The sequence below is a fragment of the Lathyrus oleraceus genome, chromosome 2 (genome assembly GCF_024323335.1).
Source record: "Lathyrus oleraceus cultivar Zhongwan6 chromosome 2, CAAS_Psat_ZW6_1.0, whole genome shotgun sequence".
NCBI classification, from domain to species: Eukaryota; Viridiplantae; Streptophyta; class Magnoliopsida; order Fabales; family Fabaceae; genus Lathyrus; species Lathyrus oleraceus.
In genome coordinates, this window is record NC_066580.1 from 383,658,743 (window position 1) to 383,679,950 (window position 21,208).

The window sequence follows — 21,208 nt, forward strand, 5'->3', positions numbered from 1 at the left end:
ATTGTGAATGGCATTGATGATATCCAGTGTATATGGGTGTGCCAGTTAAAGATGACAATGATGTTAAGGATATGATGTCTGCACCAGATGATATTCTTTTGATTTTTGTAATCTTTTAGATATGCTATGGTGTTTAGTATTTTTATTTGTTGTTTGTGTTGTTGTTTTAGACATGTTTATGTTCGCGTGTTGTTGTTTTAGGCGTGTTTATGTTAGTTTTGTTATAACCAAAAGTCGTTATCGATATTAAATTTCAAGGTTACAAATTTTTTTACAACATAATAAATTATCATGCAGAGCTTGTTCCAACATTGGGACAATGTTTTCGTGTGTGTCTGGGTTGATGACATATACCACACAATCTTACCAATTTATTAGTCGTATCCATTTCGGTTCTAATACATGTGATGTTAGGCCGATCCTTTTTCTTCCTTCTCATATTTTTGGTATGCCATATTATATCCCCTTGATATGTAGGTCAATACACAGAATACGTTTACGACTTTGTAAACATCAGATAGATACAAGGAAACATCCTGGAGAACACTTGAACATGTCGCAATGACATGAGAACAAGGCATACAAAAGGCTTGAAATTTTCCGCAATCCCACCAACCTTGTTGTAGTTCGACTCGATAGTATCCCTTTGGTATAACCTCGATGTAGTACATTGTCTCCTCTACACTAAAATTGTATCTATGTCGGTCAAGTCTTGTAACCACATGTGTGATAGCTTTGATAGTTTCCTCATTCATCACTTTCATGCATCTTTCATTAAATAATTGCCCCTATTTAACTAGGGGTGGCAAAACTGGTTGCCCTCCCTACCCCACCTTAAACCCGCCAAAAAAAGGGGGCGGGACGGGCAAGCCCGTCAAGTGAAATTGGGCTTAAAAATCTAGTCCGCTCCACCAAGGTGGCTGGTTGGCGGACGACGGACTTCCCCACCTATTCATTTATTCATTTATTTATTTTTCACCTTTTTAATAGATTAATAGGCTTATCTTTACATTTCAATTAGATTTTTCACTTATTTTTCAAACAATATTTTAAAAAGAATCTTTTTAATAAATTTTTCTTTAAAAAATATTGCATATATTCACAAATAAATGTATAAAATAGAATCATCAACAAGTATTCCAAAATTATTAGTTCAAGTATTAACTTTCAACCAAACAAAATATATATATATATATATATATATATATATATATAGAGAGAGAGAGAGAGAGAGAGAGAGAGAGAGAGATATATTAATTGTTATGCACTGTCAGTGTAAAACGTTTTACACTGTCAATGCATCACAATCATCCGTTTGTATTACTTTTTAAATGTTTAAAATAAAAGTTAAACCTTTTAAATAAATTAGTGGTTGTGATTAACTGACAGTGTAAAAAATCTTTACACTGTCAGTGTATATCAATTAAATTCATATATATAGTTCATTTAGTCGAATGCGGCCCCATCGTCGACCCTCGTAAAATGCCATAATCCACTTCTCCACTAGAATATTATCGACCCACCTTAATGCATCCGCATTTGACAATCTAATTTCCTCGCAGTAGTGTCTGAATGATAGCTAGTTTAAAATATACCCAGTGTTCACAACTTTATTTCGAAGACTCTTGTCTTTAATTTCCCGCATGAGGTTTAGTGTAATATGTCTAATGCAATAGACATGAGTAGAAAGAGGATTTTGTCAATCATTATAAGGATTACTGTATGCACTTTCAATAGATGCATGTATGTCTGAAATCAAACAAAGGTTGGATTATGGAGCGACGTGTGTTCCGAGACTAGGTGGTCCACTCGTGGGATGAATTACAACTGATGTCCTAGACATTACATAATTCAATATCGAAATCTCTTGGATCACCTAACATCAAACGATGTATTACCACTAAACTAATCATTTCATAATAATTTATTTTTAATATTAACCATTTAATAATATAATTTATTTTTCCTCTAATGTTTATTTGAAGGCCATATATGGGTCTGAAACATAATCATGAAATCAACGAAGATGCAGCTGTTTTGGACTGCAACAACTACAAACAAAATGTGTGTGAAACTGTAGTTCGACATGCATCAAGAAATATCGTATTCCCTGAGGTGCCTCGAACAATGACATTAATGTAATGTATCAAAAGAATGGGCTTTGATGATTGAAAAGATTTTGCTAAAGTTGAGTGTCGTCAATGGGGACATCAACGAGTCTTAATTGACGCTGTCAGACGAACCGAAACTAAACCAACTCATAATTATATGTATTGGTATAGATTGGTTAGAATTGAGTTTTTCTCTGAAGATATGTATTTATACGACCCACGATGCACCACTTATACCCAACAAACTTCAACATCTAACCCCAACAAAATTACCAAACCACGAACATACAAACCCACAACCATAACATGCTACACACCCAACCACAAAACCGAGAACATACTCCATACCACCACCAACATGATTATTATCAAAACACCCAACAAACATAGACCGACAACATATCCTTATACAATAGCCAAAACACCAATGAAACACATGACACCAACACTTTCTACCATAGCCAAAACATCCTAACATCAAAACACTAAAATATCTAACAAACATAGACTACCAAACACAACAACCATTTCTTCATTTCTCCAACGAAGCATTCATACCAATGTCATCATTCACTCGGCCAGGTCGTCACCAGTAACCCCATCAACCCAAACAACACAACCCAACAACAACAACATGGGCTACAAACTTAGTTACGACAACGTGTCAATGCAGACACAAGACTACGTAGAATTACAATAACTTATTAGTGAATTTGGTGATGGTGATGCTTTAAGGACCTCATATTAAGCACATGGGATGAATCGACAGAGACATGTACGAGAAAGAGTACTTAAGGTGTGTGGAACCGGTGGAATGTATGATCAAACGGGTCGTCATCGTTAATGTAAAAAATATTCTCGTATATAATCTGATTTAAGTTAAATCTTATTAGTTTTTATTCAATTATTTTAATTAATTAATTAAATTAAAATTAAAAAATTCTACAAGCCAGATGAATTGACACCTCTTCTTAAAATCAATATATAAATATCAATTGGATTGATTAAATTTGTCGTATAGGAGACATCAATTCAATTGCTTTGACTTCTAATTTGTTCAATACAAATAACAATCCAATTACTTGCAATATCCGATGTACGTATTTCGTCTGGTCTTTAATATTAAAAAAATTACTTTTTAAATTTATTCAAAAATTATATTAAAGATCAGATGGAGTAATTTTTTTTATTATTAAAAATGGTTATTTTGAAGAGAAAAAAATCAAAAATCAGATCCAATTGAATTCATAAAAGCTGCCACGTGTAAGACAGGATCACAATCTGTGTGATGCCTCTGCAACGAGGTAAATCAAGTACTCACCCAATTCCACTCAGACAAAGGATCAATCAAGATCCTTCCACCAATCAAAACCTCTTAACTCTACCCCACACAAACAAAAACAAATGAATCCCATTTTTGTAAATATCTGCAACTTTCAAGGGCAATTTTATTGACCAACCTTATACTTTGTTGGACCCCACTTATGTTAGCCAATTAAAACACACTACTTCCTTAAAATATGACATTTTTTTCACCTCAATTGCCTCGAAGTCAGATGGAAAAACTGACATTATTTTATTAGTCTTAATCGAACCTTAACAACTAGGTTAGAGAAAAAGATATCATTTGTCAAGTTTGTTGTGCCTATTATTGTTCGACTCACTAAACAAATCTTATACTCCCCCCATCTTAAAAATACTAATTTCAATCTTTCCATATTTCATTTAATATTAGTTTTTTAATTGTATATCTAAATTAATATTATTTATGTTATTTTTTTAAATATTAAATGGTTATATTACGAGAATTAATATTATTTTAAAAAAAACTTATTAAATAAAAAAATAAAATAAAATAGAATTAATGTTTGATTTAACTCATCTCTATAAAACTAATATATTGAATAAAAATTTAATTAAGGTAAAACTTGAACTTTTCTAAATACATCATTTCACGTTAAATTTACTGGACTAATACAAATGGTGGTGATCCAAATTATTAATGTGTGAAATTTGATTTTTCTATTACATTGAGTCAAACATAATTTAACTTGGTAAGTATAAATGAATAAGTTTATAATATCATAAGATAATTCATCTACATAAAAATATTTTGCAAACTCTATATTTAATCATTATAAATTTTAGATTTTTTGTTTGTTGTGTTTAATAATTAAAGTATAAACTAACCATTTATATTCCTTTAATTTAATTAGTAAATATCAATTGTGGTTCTCCTCCTATCTTATATTTGAGTCATTTTAAATTTAACATTTTTCAATTACATTTATGATAAATGCAGATATATTCTTTTAAAAAAGATAAATGTGTATATATATATATATATATATATATATATATATATATATATATATATATATTATATATATATATATATATATATATATATATATATATATATATATATATTATATATATATATATATATATATATATATATATATATATATATATATATATATATATATATATACTAATAGTATACAATAATAATATTTGATTAAAAATATGATTATTTTTGTTAAATATGGTCAACTAAATTCATTATTATAGAATAGATAGAGTAACAAACGCACCATTTGACGCATACATTTATTTCATTCTACATAACCGTCCACATTTATGCAATGAAAAATATTTTTGGATTGTAAATGAAAAAGAAATTATTTTTGAAAATTTGATGTTGACTATGGGTTAATTGATTAACAAATTAAAAGTATTATTTTAGTGGTGGTTGAAGGCTTGAAAGAGAGATAGAGTTCTTTTATTTATTTAAATTAGGGTGGTCTAACCATATTTGTTTGAGTTAGTGTTATTCATTGATGTTTTCTTGTGTTGAGGGATTTTGTCCCTTCTTATTTTTTAAATATATTGTCTTTTTAATTTATTTATTTTTATATTTTTAAGACTTACTTAAATAAATAATTTATTTACAACTTAAATCATATATAGTCATTCAAATAAGTTTTTATAAGTAATTTTGTATAAGATATTTTTATTATAAAAATAAAATAAATTTTAATTATGTTTTCATAAATCATTTTGAAGAATTTATAAAAATAAACTTTAAAAAGTTTGTGAAAATATTATAAACTATTTTGATAAATATTTTTAAATTATTTTATAAAATTTAATTACATCGATATAAATTTAAATGAGATAATTCAAAGGATTGGTTGGTGAAATGGTAGTAAATAAGATTTTTTTTTTATATTTGTAAGGACGAAAATTTATTATAGGTCAACCTAATTATTTTTTTATATAAATTGTTTTAGATTATATGTATGAGATTTGAGATTTTTTTAATATATTTTTTATGTTTAGTATTTTTTTGAGTTTGGTGATTAGATATTATTTGGGGATAACCGATGATCTCATCGATAGATTCTAATATCATATTAGAATTTGATTTAATTCATTCTTGTAAGATGAAAATTTCTTGTAGTGTAAAAGTTTGTAGTGTGAAAGATGTGACACTTTATAAAATCTTTTAAAATTTTATGTCTTGAACAATGTGAGACTTGAATTTTCTCAATAAATATGAATATGATGGCATTCATTACAATTCATTTCTATTCAATTTTTATTTTTTGTTCAATTTAATTTTGAATGTATGTAATAAAATAAAATATTTTTAACAAAATAGCTGAACAATAATAAATAGAGTAATAAAGTAATAGTGTAAAGTTTATATTCCATTTCACTCAGTTAAATTTTGTTCCAATTTATTATTCTACGATGTGTTCTATTAATTTAAAGATAGTCTTAATAATTAAATATTGAGATGATATGTTTTTTTATCCATTTTAATATCTTATATTTCTTTTTTTGTAATTTAATTGTAAAAAGATTAATATTGCTAGTAAAAATAGAGAACTATGTTCGCACAATTGTGATACCTAAATCTGAAAATAATCAAGTAAAATAATAAATAAGTTTGAAAAAGAAAAATAAGTCATTTTTTAAGAAAGGAAAAGAAAACGGTTACCTATATAAATTTAATTACAATATATTTTTGGCAAAAAAAATCTATAACTAATTATATAAACTTTTTATAGTTTGAAGTCTGTCTAATTCAGAAGAGTTTTAGGAATCCTATTCACCTAAACTCTATATAAGATAAAAATATTATTTTTTTATGAATAATTTCACATATTTTACCGAATTTATTGACACCACCAACCACTTGCATAATGTTAGAATGATTCAATAAATAAATATTTTATTTCTTTAAATTTAAATATTATTTTAATAAATAAAAATGATTTTACTGTATATATTTTTTCTTATATTATATAATAATGTTATTTTTTTATATATTTTAAATATAATATATGTTATTCTTAAAATATTATATTATATTATATACTATTATGATGAAACACATAAATTGTCAACAAAATTAACTTAGTAAAAATTGAATATTTTCCACAAATAATTACCTTTCTTAATTTATGAATTAAAACTTTGAACAACGTTACCTTTATTTTGTTTTATTGATAATAATTATGATGTTATCAAAAAAGTATTTGAAAAACTGAAATCATGAGCGAAAAGCAAAGAAGGTGGAGAGAATCTAAATATATTTGTTTTTGTTGAGTGATATAAAAATAAAAATAGTGTGTATATATATATAAATGGTAAAGAAAAGAAGAGAGAGAAGTGATAGAAAAGCAGAGAATAAAAAGAGACCGGATGTTGACAAATTTCATGTCACTGTTTTTATAAGGTCGTTTGTGTTAAGATTTCTTATCTCGGATCTCTCTCTTTCTTTCTCTTTCTCTCTCTAAAATTTTCTTCCTGTGTTTTTTCTTGTTGTTGAGAGAGATATAGAGAGAGAAACAAAACAAGTGTGGCTGGCCCAGTAGATCGAAATCTTCTATTTTTCTTGAACTTGATGACGATCTAAGCTTCTTCAATGGTCTTCCAACAACACCCACTTTGTTTATTTCTCTTATTATTTTTATTTTTATAATAAAATTTATTTTTGTTTTTTAGTGTTAGTTACCTTTTTTTGGTTTTAAATAGTGGGAATCTAAAAGCCCCTGAATTCCTTTTTGCTTCTCATGCTGTTGCTGCTATTGTCTTCAATGGTAGAATCCATGTCACAGATTCTTTAGAATCAACTGTTAACAAGATGTGGCTTTGAGGTAATTTTACTTATTAATCACTCTCTCAAAATTATTATTATTTTTGTTCAAGGACTGTTGTGGTGTTTAATTTTAGTATTTCAAATGATTCTTAACATTTGTGTTTGTGTTGGTTTAGACAATTGTTTTACTAGATCTGTTTGATTATATTTTATGACCGGTTGGTTCCTTTGTTTGTGTTCTTTAAGGTTTGTTTCACTAAGAATTCACTTCCCTAATATTGCGGCTGAATTTATGGTGTTTTTGTTTTCAAACGGTTCAACTATTCAAGAGATATTTTAAATTTCATTGATATTGATATTGATATGTGTACTTTTGAAATGCATTAACTCTTCATAAAAAATTTCGATAATCGGAAACTTTGTCTGCTTGAAAGTGATTTAGCAGATATGCTTATAACTGACATGAATTCATAAGTCACTTTTATGATTGTGTATCAGAAATGGGAACCAAGGTTCAGAATCTGCCGGGATATTACTCGATGATGAGAGATCTTAATGAGGAATCCAGTAGCTGTGGTTGGCCGTTGTTTTACAGAGATAAAACACCGATAAACGGGAAGTGTTATGAAAATTATCTTCCAAGTGTCGCCTCCGATGCATGTTCTGTGCATGATAAGGATGTTGTGAAGCGGATGATGCTTGAACACGAGGCGGTATTTAAGAATCAGGTTTGTTGCTTATAGTAGTAGTTTCTAGCTTTCATTTTATCTTTTGTTGTAGAAAAAGGTTATGCATAATAAGCATTTATGTAATAAGCGCTTTTATTGTCATTGTCAAGCAGGTTTATGAACTCCACCGCTTATACAGAATACAAAGAGATTTGATGAATGATTTCGATAGGAAGGAGTTACACAGAAATCAGATACCTGCCGAGGCTTCGTTTTCTCAAGTAACAACGGAGGATGGAAGGAAATGGCATGTTTCTGGCTTTCCTGTGGGAAATTCAGCTTATGCTAAACCATCTGTTTCAGGTGCTGCAGGTGTTCATTCTCCTTTAGGTTCTATTCAAGGAAGAGGCAATCAAGCTTGTCCGTTTCCATCCCCGGATGTTGGTGTGATCGAGTCCACTAGACCGTCAAAGGTGAGAAGAAAAACGTTTGACCTTTCGCTCCCTGCTGACGAGAATGTCGATTCTGACGAAAGTGATGAAAAGCTCAGCGATGAGAAGACTAGTGATTCAACGTTTTTTCTTGCTGATAAAAGTTGTAAAATTGGAAAGGAGGATGATGGCGGGAAGGTTTGTTGCCGGGACACTTCAAGGTCTGAGAAGTCTTCGATTAGAAGAAATGGTTTGGCTGACTTAAACGAACCAGCTCAGGCGGATGAAACATATGATTCTCCTTATGTTCGTGTTCCGAGTAATTCAGTTTCCGCAACTGAATGCTTGGATCTCACTGCCGGTGCCAAACAAAAGATGCAGTTTTTTGGTTTGTCTAGAGAACATTTACTAAACTCGAGCCGTGGGACTGAAAGTTGGGCTCGAAATGATGGACATTTGGAGAATAATGGGAATGAAAAAAGGGGAATTTCATCAGTAGCTGAAGCAGGTTAGTCTTATCGAGTTGCTTCGATTTTTTCCCCTGAAAATAAGCTGTTTTTAACTTAGACATATTCGATTTCATCACTGACTGTCGGGTATGTTTTTAACTTTTACACCTGATAAAATTTATGTCATGAAAATACTGTTTCTTATGTCGACAGGGTATGCGAAAAGTAACCTACAGCCTGTGTTGAATGTCTTCAAACCGGAGAAGTCACTTTTATCTTCTCAAACAATGCAGCACACATACAGCAAAGCTCGTGAACCGGCATCCAATTATTTTGACGGTCGAAGCAAGGCTGATACGTGGAGGGAAAAGACTGTTAGTGAAAGAAATCACGAATACTTCGTAAATAACCACCCCGAGTCTGTTTTACCTTTATATAGACCTGGTAATATTCCATTTGCTCCTTCCTATGATTTATCGAAGTCTTGGTCTCATTCTGCTGCTTCTTGGGGAAAGGCGAGTTGCAGCCTAAACCAGAAGTTGGTGTCGGTTAAGACGCCTCCGTGTCCAAATGCATCCGGCTCCATCGATAGGAATTTGGAAGAGTTTTGGCATCTAAATACAAATTCCAAGCCTAATCCAAGTATTCCATGTGATGCACCGTTACGGAACGGATCCGTATCCAAGGAACCATCAATGAACATGTCTTCCATTAGTTATGACTACCCGAATCATAATAATGACAAGAATTTTGGAAAAGGCATTGACTTGAATGCGATTCTTTCTAATGGTTCGAACAATAATAACTTAGTTCCTCAGTCAAATGTTGGGATAATGGAGGGAGACGCGTTGTCATGGCTTAGAGCGAAGAACGCTCGTAAGAATGAAGCACGAAACACTGATAGAAGCTCCATTACTGCAGGAGAGACAAGTTTTCCTCAGACTGCTTCATTGTCCATGAAAGGTGAAACCGGAAAGGTTACACACGGTGTAACTTCGGTTTCGTGCTGTAATACTCTTGATCAAAGGAGGATTGAATTAAGTGAAAGCTCTAGTAATAAGAAAATTCTCGGTGTTCCAATATTTGATATGCCTCGTAGTTCTCTGAAGAAGGAGTTGTCTTCAATCACTTCTCCCTCAGTGTCGATTCCTACAATGTCCGATGCAAAAGCAATGGAAAGTAAGCACAAAATCCGGATGCTTGATATCAACCTGCCTTGTGACGCTAATGATCTCGAGTTTGAGAAAGAAGGATTCACCGAATCTGTCGTTAGCAAGACAAGATCTCCTACGGCGGAAGCAGACTCTAGAAATCAAATTGATCTGAACTTCAGTATGACTGAGGATGAAGAATCATACACAACTCTTCCAAGTTCCAAAACAAATATGAAGGCAGCGATAGATTTGGAAGCCCCCGCTGTTCCTGAGTCAGAGGAAGATCTCGCTCCGGAAGAAAACAAACTCGAAACTTCTCTAGCATCACCGCAAGTTCCAAAAGACGCTGTTGAACAGCCACCGGAAGAACTTATGAGAAATGCGGCAGAAGCAATTGTTGTCCTTTCATCACTTTCCCACGACCAAGTGGATCCTGTGATCAACAATCCATCGGAAAATCAATCGGTGGATCCGTTGAGTTGGTTTGCGGATGTAGTTTCCTTGTGTGAAGGTAACCTCAAGAGCAAGTGCGATGATTCAAGAGGAAAGGACAAAGAGGACGATGAAGAATTGGATTATTTTGAATACATGACATTAAAACTTGAGGAGACCAAAGAAGAAGACTACATGCCGAAGCCTCTCGTTCCGGAAAACTTCAAAGTGGAAGAAACACCAAGTACTTTACCTACTCGGACGCGAAGAGGGCCTGCAAGGAGAGGGAGACAGAAGCGAGACTTCCAAAGGGACATCCTTCCGGGCCTCGTATCTCTATCAAGGAATGAAGTAACAGAAGATATTCAGACATTTGGAGGGATTATGAAAGCAACCGGTCATTCATGGCAATCAGGACTAACTAGGAGAACCTCGTCAAGGAAGAGGGGGAGGCCAAGGCGACAAGTGCAGGTTACCCCTTCTCCCTCTCCCTCTCCCTCGCCGCCGCCTGTGACCACCAACGACACCAGCACACCACTGATGCAGGAGCTCAATAACATTGAAGTGGCGTTGGAGGAAAGGAGCCTAACAGGTTGGGGCAAGACAACTCGAAGGCCTCGCAGACAAAGGTGTCCGCCGACTGGTAATCATGCATTGATTCCAATAGCATAATCATCAAAAGAGGCTTAAATTTTTATGAGGATTTATAGAAGCAAGCATTGTTAGTTCCGCATGGCGCGATTTCTCTTGTAAATTTCTTCAACCTGAATTTTTAATAATGTTGCATGATTTTTTCAGATTTTATATTTATAGAACCGTTGAGATATATTATATACCAGTGCTCTCTATTTGGTGCTATCACACTTTGTTGGATTTTTAGTAATTAATCTAATCTCAAGAGTTGTACATTAGTGAGAGTTCATAAGAGTAACAAATATAATATGAAGAATCAATAAACCAAAGATAAATTGAAGTGCTACTTTTTGGAAGACTGAAAATGGTTCTGTTTTCTTCTTTTACTTTTCTTTTCTCTTTAATTCAGAAAATAGAATGAAAAGGGTATGGTCTTGACTGATTCATTTTCTGACCTGCTGCATATCAGATTTGTTCACATGGTCAATACAAACAAGGAAAAAGTAAAAATGACAAGATTCCGAAATTTATTAGTATTTGCAGAATGTGCACATGTTACTCCAATGTCATTATTTTTAATTTACTGATAATTCATCATTTTTTTATAAATAATATTTTTCAGTAGTTATAATTTCACCTATGAATAAATTAGATTAGATGTTGCATATTTAAATTGATTTATTAGCTATAAGTATTAAATGTTAGTTAGATAAGAGTGGCAAATATTTATATGAAAGTGACTATAGGAACTTTTGTCATATACGCAAAGACTAAAAGTCTATAGTTATTACTATTATACTATTATATTGATTATTTATTCAATTATTATCTGTGGCAAAAATTTGGAGAAAAAAATGGAAAAGAGTGGGGCTGAGATATTTGAGAATACGGATCCAAAATCTTGTTCCGTCCCGCATAAAAATAAGACGGGCGAGACAAACACGTTAAAGAATACCGTCTTAAAATTTTGATCAATTTCATATAAAAGTGCGGATAAAACAAAAATGTTATCGATTACCAACTAATTAAGTTGTGTCATTTTATAAGAGATTTATTGAGGTCACAACAAAGGCATTAGAAAGTTGATGGTGACGTGTTTTTGTTTAATCTTTATTTTTATAGAGTGAAACGGTACAATTAATTTAAAAAAATTAATATCACGGAAAAGGAACTTGTTGTGTTGTACCTTTTGAAATAAAAATGGTAATATTATTTTAATTGTTTATAAAGGAAGGGAAATGTATTTATTTTTTAGGTTAAAAAAATGGAAGTTTTGGAAAAAAGATGCTAGAAAGGGAAGAGAAATGACAGTAACTCTCAACTACTTTATTACCATAACAGAGAATTGCCACTAACTTGTAAGTACTTTAGAGAATGACACTTACTTGTTTTCTTCTTTATTTGTAGAAAAATTTGTCAAATTTATAAATTCATACGCATACACAAAGTGTGGAAGATACATAGTTTGAAATCGGAATACCGTAGAATATTCAATTTAATACTAAAATTAGCAGCTGAGTTAAATTTTAAAGATTATCTACATAGTTTTTTATTACGAAAAGTGAGTTTTTGATACTTTAAATTTAAAACTGATTCTATTATTATTTTTTAAAAGAAGATTTTTTAGCATTATATGTTTTAGTTAAATTAGTTAAAAAGCTTCCAAAGATTTTTTTTAACAATGAAAAATTAATTTAAATAATTTTTTGTTATATATTCTTTTAAGTATTTTTTTCTTTTTAATTATAAGTCTTTTTTAATATTAAAATTCCAAAAAAAATCATTTAAGTTTAAATTTATTTTACGTTATTTTTTATAAAAAAATAGTTTTGAGAAATATTTTAAAAAATATATATTTGATTTTAACTATATTCTGCCTATAAATAATGTGTATTTATGTTACTACATATCAAATTAATTTTTTAATCTATAAAAAATAAAATAAAAAACTTTTTGTTTATTTAAGAATTATTTTCATTAAAATCATTTTTAAAAAATAGATCCTCAATACTACAAATAATATATACACCAACGTTCATCTTACCACGGCTCTTCAAGAACCGTTGTGACATCTCTAAAATCATCATTTTTAGTTTACGTATTACTACGATTAGATATTACTAGGGTTAGATAGAGAAGTTGTGGTGAAAGTTCTTAAAAATTTTAGCGCCATCAAATTTATGATTTCTTTTATATTAACGTCTTTCTTTTTTTATTTATTTTAAATTAAATATAAATGTGATTTTACTACGGTTTATTATATCAACTACGGTGATATCATTTACTTTTTTTTATAGTGCCTCGATTCTTTTTTATTTATTTTTAATCTAAAAATATTTCAGATGTCATTATAGTTGTTTAAACCAACCGTTGTGATATATTTTCTCTTTTATTTTTAAATTTTTAAATGGATAAAAATTGACACTTTTTATAAAATTTAATTAAATAAATCATATATTACCACGGCTAGTTTAATCAACTATGGTGAAATAATTTGTTCAGAAACAAGAAACACACCTTAACTTGTCTATTCAATTGTCATTTTTTTTCATTTCATCCTTAAGAAACCATTTGAACCCCAACACATTCAGCACCGAGAAACCATTTGAGTCCTAATCATATTTTCATCTCCATTAACGAAACGAAACACACACACACCGTTCTTGGATTAACATACAAAGTCATCATTGTCGTTCTTGGCTTAACATGGAAAAAATGTCATCACTATCGTTCTTGGCTTATCGTGCAAAGCAACGAAAAAATGCAGGAAACACAGAGGAGGAAGACGAAGAATCTTACAAGAAAGGAGGACAATACTCATAATATTTAGCTCTTTTACTTATTCATCACGTTTCCGGTATGTAAACTTGTCACCATGCATATACAGTAAAATATCGATATTTAATGTTCTTGTTGTTTATATTTATGTTGTTGTTGTTTATGTTGAATTTGTATGTTCTTGTTGCTTATGTTTATGTTGTTGAATTGAATTTTTATGTTCTTGTTGTTTGTGCTTATGTGTTGATGCTGTTGTTCTTGAATATTTATGTTGTTGTTTTTTTATGTTTTTTTATGTTGTTGTTGTTGAATGTGTATTAGACACATTTGTATTCATGATTATATATGGAAATAGTATTATAGGGTTAAATGAAAGAGTTAAATTTGATCAAGTGGTTATAGTTGAAGATGAAATAGTTGTTGTTGTTATTGTTGTTTATGAAGGTAAGAAAAACTACAAGAAGGGGGGTTGAATTATGTTCACTATTTCTTTTCTAAGTTTTTTTCTTTTCTGCTTCTGATGGATCTCAATCAGATTCTGAACACTTGCTTCAGAGTATGACTCAAAGATACTATGTTAGCTTCTGAAAGTCTTTATCAGATTCTGAAACAGAATCTGACTCAAAGTTGCAAAGTTAATAGCAGCGGAATGATAAATACTGAAGCAAGGAAAGTAAAAGCAAAGACACAAGCAGTTATTCTAGTTCCTCTTAGAACTTGAGAGTAATCCAGTCCCCTTGTACTTCCAAGGGATTTTCACTATAACCAAATTGATTACAAATTCCCAAGCACCAATCAAGAGACTTTCAATGCTCAAACCCAAAAGTAAGAGACTTTTATAATCAAGAACACAAATAAGAGACTTTCAATGCTCAAACCCTCAAGTAAGAGACTTCTATGCTCAAGCATACATGCAAGAGACTTCAAATGCTCAAGCACTAAAGGAAGAGACTTATGACTCTATATCAAACTGTTAAGAGATTTGTGTGACAACTACACTTGATATACAACCAGAGGGGGGTTTAGACATAATATAAATTATAAAGACTCGAATAGTTAAGAACTTCTAAAATATACACAATGTTAAGATGTTCTAAGTCTAACTTGTTTTTAACTGAGTAACTTCTCTTTCAAATGTCAAGGTTCAGAGCCTTGTATTGCAGTGTATTATATTGGTTTTCTTCTTCAGGTCTTCTGCTCCTTATATAAAGAGGAAGAAAAGAGACGTTGAAGTTTTTCACCAAAAAGAATGGCTCGCTTTGTACTTGCTTGGACACATCAAGAAAGCATTTTTCTGCAAGAGGAATTATCCATTGAAGTTCAAACAACAAAGTAGATATTTTTCCTTAAGTCTTCACGAGAGCAAAAGGTCTCTGAGCCTGTCAGAGTTGCCTCGATTGAAAATAATATGCTTTAGAGGTTGACTTTTTTACAACTTCACTCTTCAAAAGCTGATCTCTTCAAAGTCCACTTCTTGGCTTCTGAATTTAGAGTCTGGATCACCAAAGGGTGACTTTCTTTAGATTTGACTTCTTCATAGTTTGGATCTTCCATCAGAGCCAGAGTCTTTAGAAGTGATCTTTAGAGCCAGAGTCTGAACTCCGAATTCAGAATCCTCAAGCATCTCATCATTTGTTCTTAGTCTTATAATCCTGCATACTTGAACAAATGTTAGAATACACAATTGTTATTTATATATTTTGTTATCATCAAAATCCAAGGAATATGGTATCAACCAATTTTGTCCTAACAATTTCTCCTTTTCTGATGATGACAAATATAAGTATTTAAGAATAATGGTTGTCAATTTAATTAACATGTTGACTTCAGGGTCTGAGGTTTGTAAGCTCCTCTTGAGTCTGATAGTCCAGAGGGTGAGATTTGTAAGCTCCCCCTAAGTCCTATATAGGTTAATTAAATTCCTTTAAAAGCACAATATCATTAATCTTCAGAGATTAGGCAACAGTAAGAATAATCATCAGATTCAGGTGCTTAAATACTCTTTCATCTCTCCCCTTTTTGTCATCAACAAAAAGTAATTTTAGAGAAAGAAAAGAGTCTGAAGAAAAAAATATATGGAAACAATCAAGTCTGAGTAAAAAAAATTAATAATCTAGTTTTGTTCTCCCCTTGACATCAGTACAAAACGTGATAACAAAAGAGAAAATGACTTGAATGGTTGGAAAAAAAAAGGTTCAACAGTTCATGAGATATTCCATCATGTATCTTGGCCTATGAGATATAGCAGTCAAACCTTGGAAAGGGAGTCTGGTGACAAAGAATGTATCTATCTCTTGATTCCCATGGTGCACATAAAACCATATGAATTTCACTTACTCCTATTTTCTCTATAAAAGCTAGTTTAGAACAAGCAGAAAATCCATTCCTCCTTCTTTCATTAAACTATTCATTTGATCAGAATGAGTAAATCAGCTAAGAGCAGTAAGGGTGGTTCCTTAGAAGAGGTGAAGAAGGCTTTGAAGGTCCAGAAAGATGATCAAATCAACTCATCCAAAGGTGTTGGAACTTCTGCTGGAGCAACTAGGGTTGGAAGAACATCATAGACAAAGATGAAGAACTCCAAGAAGAAACTCAAGAAGGAAATTATTGAGATGTCTGATAATGAGTGGGATGAGGATTGGAAGAACTTCCTCATGTCAGGAGGGTTGGGTAATTTATAAGAATGAGTAGCCTGTTGTATTTCTCTTTTGTTTTCATAATCATCTAAACCTTATCTTTGTTCCATAACTTTGTTTGAATTTCTTTTCAACCACCAAAGTCATGTGTGCGCAGAATTTTTTATAAAAATGATTTACACATATTTAAACTAACTGATGTCCAAGGAGATTGTCAAAACATGCCTTTATCTTACCAGACAAAAAAATCCCACAGTTAATATAACTCAATGATAGAGCATAATAGAACCAGAAATCTTAACAAATATAATACCAAGTTAGAGGCTTTTCAGATTTGTAACACATAAGTGGACAGAAGATAGAAAAGATAGCTGTAACAGAAAAGCCACTTATATGCCTTCAAAAACAACCAACCAAATTCTGAGCATCAGAGCCTGGGATACTTCAGAGACTACTACACATTAGAGGCTGGTTCAGAGCTTCTGATCATAGTAGTTTCTGATCATCATTAGAATCTGATCATTCATTCAGAAGCAAGCATTAATCTTTCATAAAATGCAGGTCCAGATTCTTTTTAATGAAGTCAAATCTTTCAATTGTGAGAGGCTTGGTAAATATATCAACCCATTGATGATATGTATCAATGAATTGTATATCTATTACACCTTTCTAAACATAATCTCTAATAAAATAATGTTTTATTTTAATGTGCTTGGTTCTAGAATGTTGTACTAGATTTTTTGTTAAATAGATGGCAGCAGTATTATTATAGAAGATGGGAATACTGTTTCCACTAATCTGATAGTCTTCCAACTAATATTTCATCCAGAGGAGTTATGTAAAGCACTTAGCAGCTGAGATGTATTCTGCTTCTGTTGTGGACAAAGTAATAATTGTTTGTCTTTTACTAGCCCAAGATATTATGTTTTTACCTATGAATTGACAGTTTCCAATAGTGGATTTCCTCTCAATTCTATCCATAACATAGTCAGCATCATAGAATCCAACTACCTTGTAATCTAGAGATTTTTTATAAAGCAACCCTAAATTAGTTGTTCCCTTCAGATACGTAAAGATCCTCTTAATAACAATTAAGTGAGTCTCCCTAGGATCTGATTGGAATCTTGCACACATACGCACACTGAATAAAATAGTTGGCCTAGAAGCTATTAAGTAGAGTAAGGAACTAATCATACCTCTATACAGCTTCTGACATACTTTGGATCTTTCTTCTTCTTTGTTCAGATTGCATTTTGGATGCATAGGAGTGTTCATGACTTTGTAATCTTCAAGCTTGAACTTCTTCAGAAGCTCTTTTGTATACTTTGACTGATGAACATAGACTACATCTTTGCTTTGGTTGATTTGAAATCCAAGGAAGAACTTCAATTCCCCCATCATGCTCATCTCAAATTCAACATGCATTGTCTTCGAAAACTCCTTGAAAAGGGTATCATTAGTAGAACCAAAAACAATATCATCAACATACACTTGGACAATTAAGATGTCATTTTTCAATGTTTTTCTGAAGAGTGCGGTATCAACTTGCCATTTTTGGAAATCATTTTCTAAGAGGAAGTTACTCAATCTCTCATGCCAGGCTCTAGGAGCCTGTTTAAGTCTATAGAGTGACTTATTATGTTTGAAAACATGTTCTGAATGGATTGAATCCCCAAACCCCAAGTGGTTGTTTTACATAAACTTATTCCCAAATGACATTATTTAAACATGCACTCTTAACATCCATTTGATATAAAATGATGTCATGATTAATAGCATAGGAGAGAAGTAATTTGATTGACACTAACCTTTCAACAAGTGCAAAGGTTTCAGAGAAATATATACCTTCTTGCTTACTGTAGCCTTGAGCTACCAATCTGGCTTTGTTCCTTACCACTTATCCTTGCTCGTTAAGCTTGTTTCTAAACACCCATTTTGTTCCAATGATGTTCTTCTAATGAGTTATGGGTACCAGATCCCACACATCATTCCTTTGAAACTGGTTCAATTCTTCTTGCATGGCTATAATCCATCCATCATCAGATATGGCTTCATCAATAGAAATTGTTTATATCATGGATATAAGTCTCATCATTGAATGCTCCTCTCTGAATGCAAATTGTGTTTTAAGAGGACTATCTTTATTTCTAATTATGAACTCTTCTGGATGAGAAAACTTGTACTTAAAGGGCTTTTTGGAATGACAAGCTTCTTGAGAATCACAAGGAGCTTATTCAAAACTAGCTTCCTCTAGATGTGTTTCATAAGTTAGGTTTAGTTATGTACAACCAGATTTTGAACATCTACCTTCTGAGCCTCTAGCTTATGAAAAATCATCTTCTAAAGGAATTATGGCTTCTGATCCACCAGCTTCAGACTTCTAATATATGAAACTCTGAAAAAATTTCAACTAGCTTTGGCATCTTATTGTTAGGATCTTTGTCATCAAATTTGATATGTATAAACTCTTCAACCATTTTGGCTTCAGAGTTATACACCTTGTATGCTTTTGAGCGTTCACAATATCCTAAAAAGATACCCTTAGCATCAAATTTCTCCATATAAAATTTATTGTTTAAGATGTAACACGTACATCCAAACTTATGAAAATAAGAAATGTTAGGTTTTCTTCCTTTGAAAAGCTCATATGCGGTTTTGTTCAGAATGGGTCTGATGTAGATTCTGTTCTGAACATAATATGTTGTGTTTACAGCTTTTGCCCACAAGTACTTAGGTAAGTTATTTTCATGAATCATGGTTCTGACCATTTCTTGTAAGGATATGGTCTTTCTCTTAACAACTCCATTTTTTTATGGAGTACTAGGAGAAAAGAACTCATGGAGGATTCCATATTTTTTACAAAAGTTTTCGAAAGGCTCATTTTCAAATTCTCCTCTATGATCACTCCTTACTTTTAAATTTTTTTATTCCTTTTCATTTTGCACTTGTATGTAGAAGACATTAAACACATCATATAATTCATCCTTGGTTCTAAGGAATTTGACCAAAGTCCATATACTAAAGTCATCAACAATGACAAGTCCATATTTCCTCCCATTGATTGATGCATTACTAACATGACGAAACAAATCAATGTGAAGCAATTCTAAGGGTCTGGAGGTAGAGACAAAGTTTATTGTTTTAAAAGAGGTATTGTTAATTTTCCCTATTTGGCGTTCTCTATAGAGAGCATTTGAATGATAATTAAGATCTGGAAGCCCCTTAACAAGTTTTAAATTGATAAGCTTGGAGATTAATCTCTAGTTAGTCTAACCTAACCTTCTGTGACATACCCCATTTTCATCATTCATTGATAGGAGGCAAAGTACCTTCTGATCAGCCTATTTAGAAAAATTAATTTTATAAACATATCCTCTTACTCTTGAACACTAGAGATTTATCAAAATGCATTCATGATTGTACAAATGCTCTTATTAAATACTACTTCATAACCACTATCACAAAATTGACTTATGCTAAGTAGGTTAGGTTTTAGTCCATCTACTAACCATACATTATTGATAGAGATAGAGGAGTTACCAATAGTATGTGTACTAATGATATTCCATATTTGGTTTCCTCCAAATCCCACAGTTCCCCCCTCTTTCGGAGTGAGGGTTTAGAACATAAGCCTTTCTCATGTCATATGTTGCGAGCAGCCACTACTCAGGTACCATGATTATTGCTTTGCTTCTCCCTTGAAGCATATATGTAGCATAAATGATCTCATATTTAGGTACCCATAGTCTTATGGGTCCTTTAGGATTTGTTCTGATAGGTTTTCTCTTGTTTTGTACCTTTTCTTTCATATGGAAAGGCTTAAAATCATTCAATACTTTTGATTTATAAGTTTGTTGTCTTGAATAAGCCTTGACCTTAGGTTCTGAACCTTTCAGAACTTTATGACCTGATTCCTTAGGTTCTGGTTTCTTCATAACATTTAACTTCAGAGTCTTAGGTTCTGGTGACTTCAGAACCTTTGACTTTAAAGTCTCAGGTTTTGGTTTCTTCAGAACCCTTAACTCAACAGTTTTAGATTCTGATTGGTTCAGAACCTTTGCATTGTTAGATTCAGGTACAAAATAAAATTCTAACCCTTTTTTAGTAGATTTGGAATAATAATGATTTGGTGGTTTAATCAAGGTCTCAGTCCTTAGATTAAAATATTTTTGATAGTAACCAAGACATTTTCCTCTGCTTCTACTTACACCATAGATCATGGATGCAAGTTTGATTCTTTTAAGTCCAGTTAAGATAAATTCTTGAAGAGCCATTTCATGCTCATTAAGAGTTTTATCAGACACGTCTTTAACAGAAGCAATATGATCTTTCTAAAGAGCTTTATTTTTTATTTTGAACAGATCTTAATTCTTCTTTCAAAAGATAATATTGCTTTGTTAGAATTTTCACGTGTTTGGCATTTTCCTGAAATCTACTCATAAGATCTTGAATGAAGGTAATCAAATTAGAACGAGACAGTTTAGAAAATACCTCATCCTCTTCAGATTCTGAACCATAATCTGAGTTAGTTTTTGCTTCAGAAGATGTAAGAGCCATCAAAGCTAGATTAACTTACTCTTCATATTTCTTAGAATCTTCTTCATTGTTAAGTTCATCCCATCTTTCCATGAGACTCTTCTTGAATATGTTTCAGAAGTTGTCCTTCTGGAAGCTTCCATTCTCTGACTTATCCTTTTGTAGCTCTAGACATTCAGTAATGAAGTGACCGGACTTCTTGCAGTTGAAGCAGACCTTCTAATCATTATCCTTACCTCTTGAACTTGATCCTCTAAAGCGAATACT

The 21,208-nt window shown here is 31.7% G+C and overlaps 1 protein-coding gene across 2 annotated transcripts; it reads left to right on the top strand.

Annotated features, from left to right (window-relative positions):
- The first annotated feature begins 6,840 nt into the window (after positions 1 to 6,840).
- LOC127119619 (uncharacterized) lies at positions 6,841 to 11,216 on the top strand. Of its 2 annotated transcripts, XM_051049886.1 has the most exons (5): positions 6,841 to 7,053; positions 7,161 to 7,282; positions 7,723 to 7,952; positions 8,066 to 8,831; positions 8,986 to 11,216. In XM_051049886.1, the coding sequence occupies exons 3-5, from the start codon at positions 7,725 to 7,727 to the stop codon at positions 11,028 to 11,030; spliced, it is 3,039 nt and encodes a 1,012-aa protein (XP_050905843.1). In that variant the 5' UTR covers positions 6,841 to 7,053; positions 7,161 to 7,282; positions 7,723 to 7,724; the 3' UTR covers positions 11,031 to 11,216. The 2 variants fall into 2 exon arrangements, with proteins under 2 accessions (XP_050905843.1, XP_050905842.1); XM_051049885.1 differs by having other exon boundaries at positions 6,842 to 7,282.
- Positions 11,217 to 21,208: the final 9,992 nt, after the last annotated feature.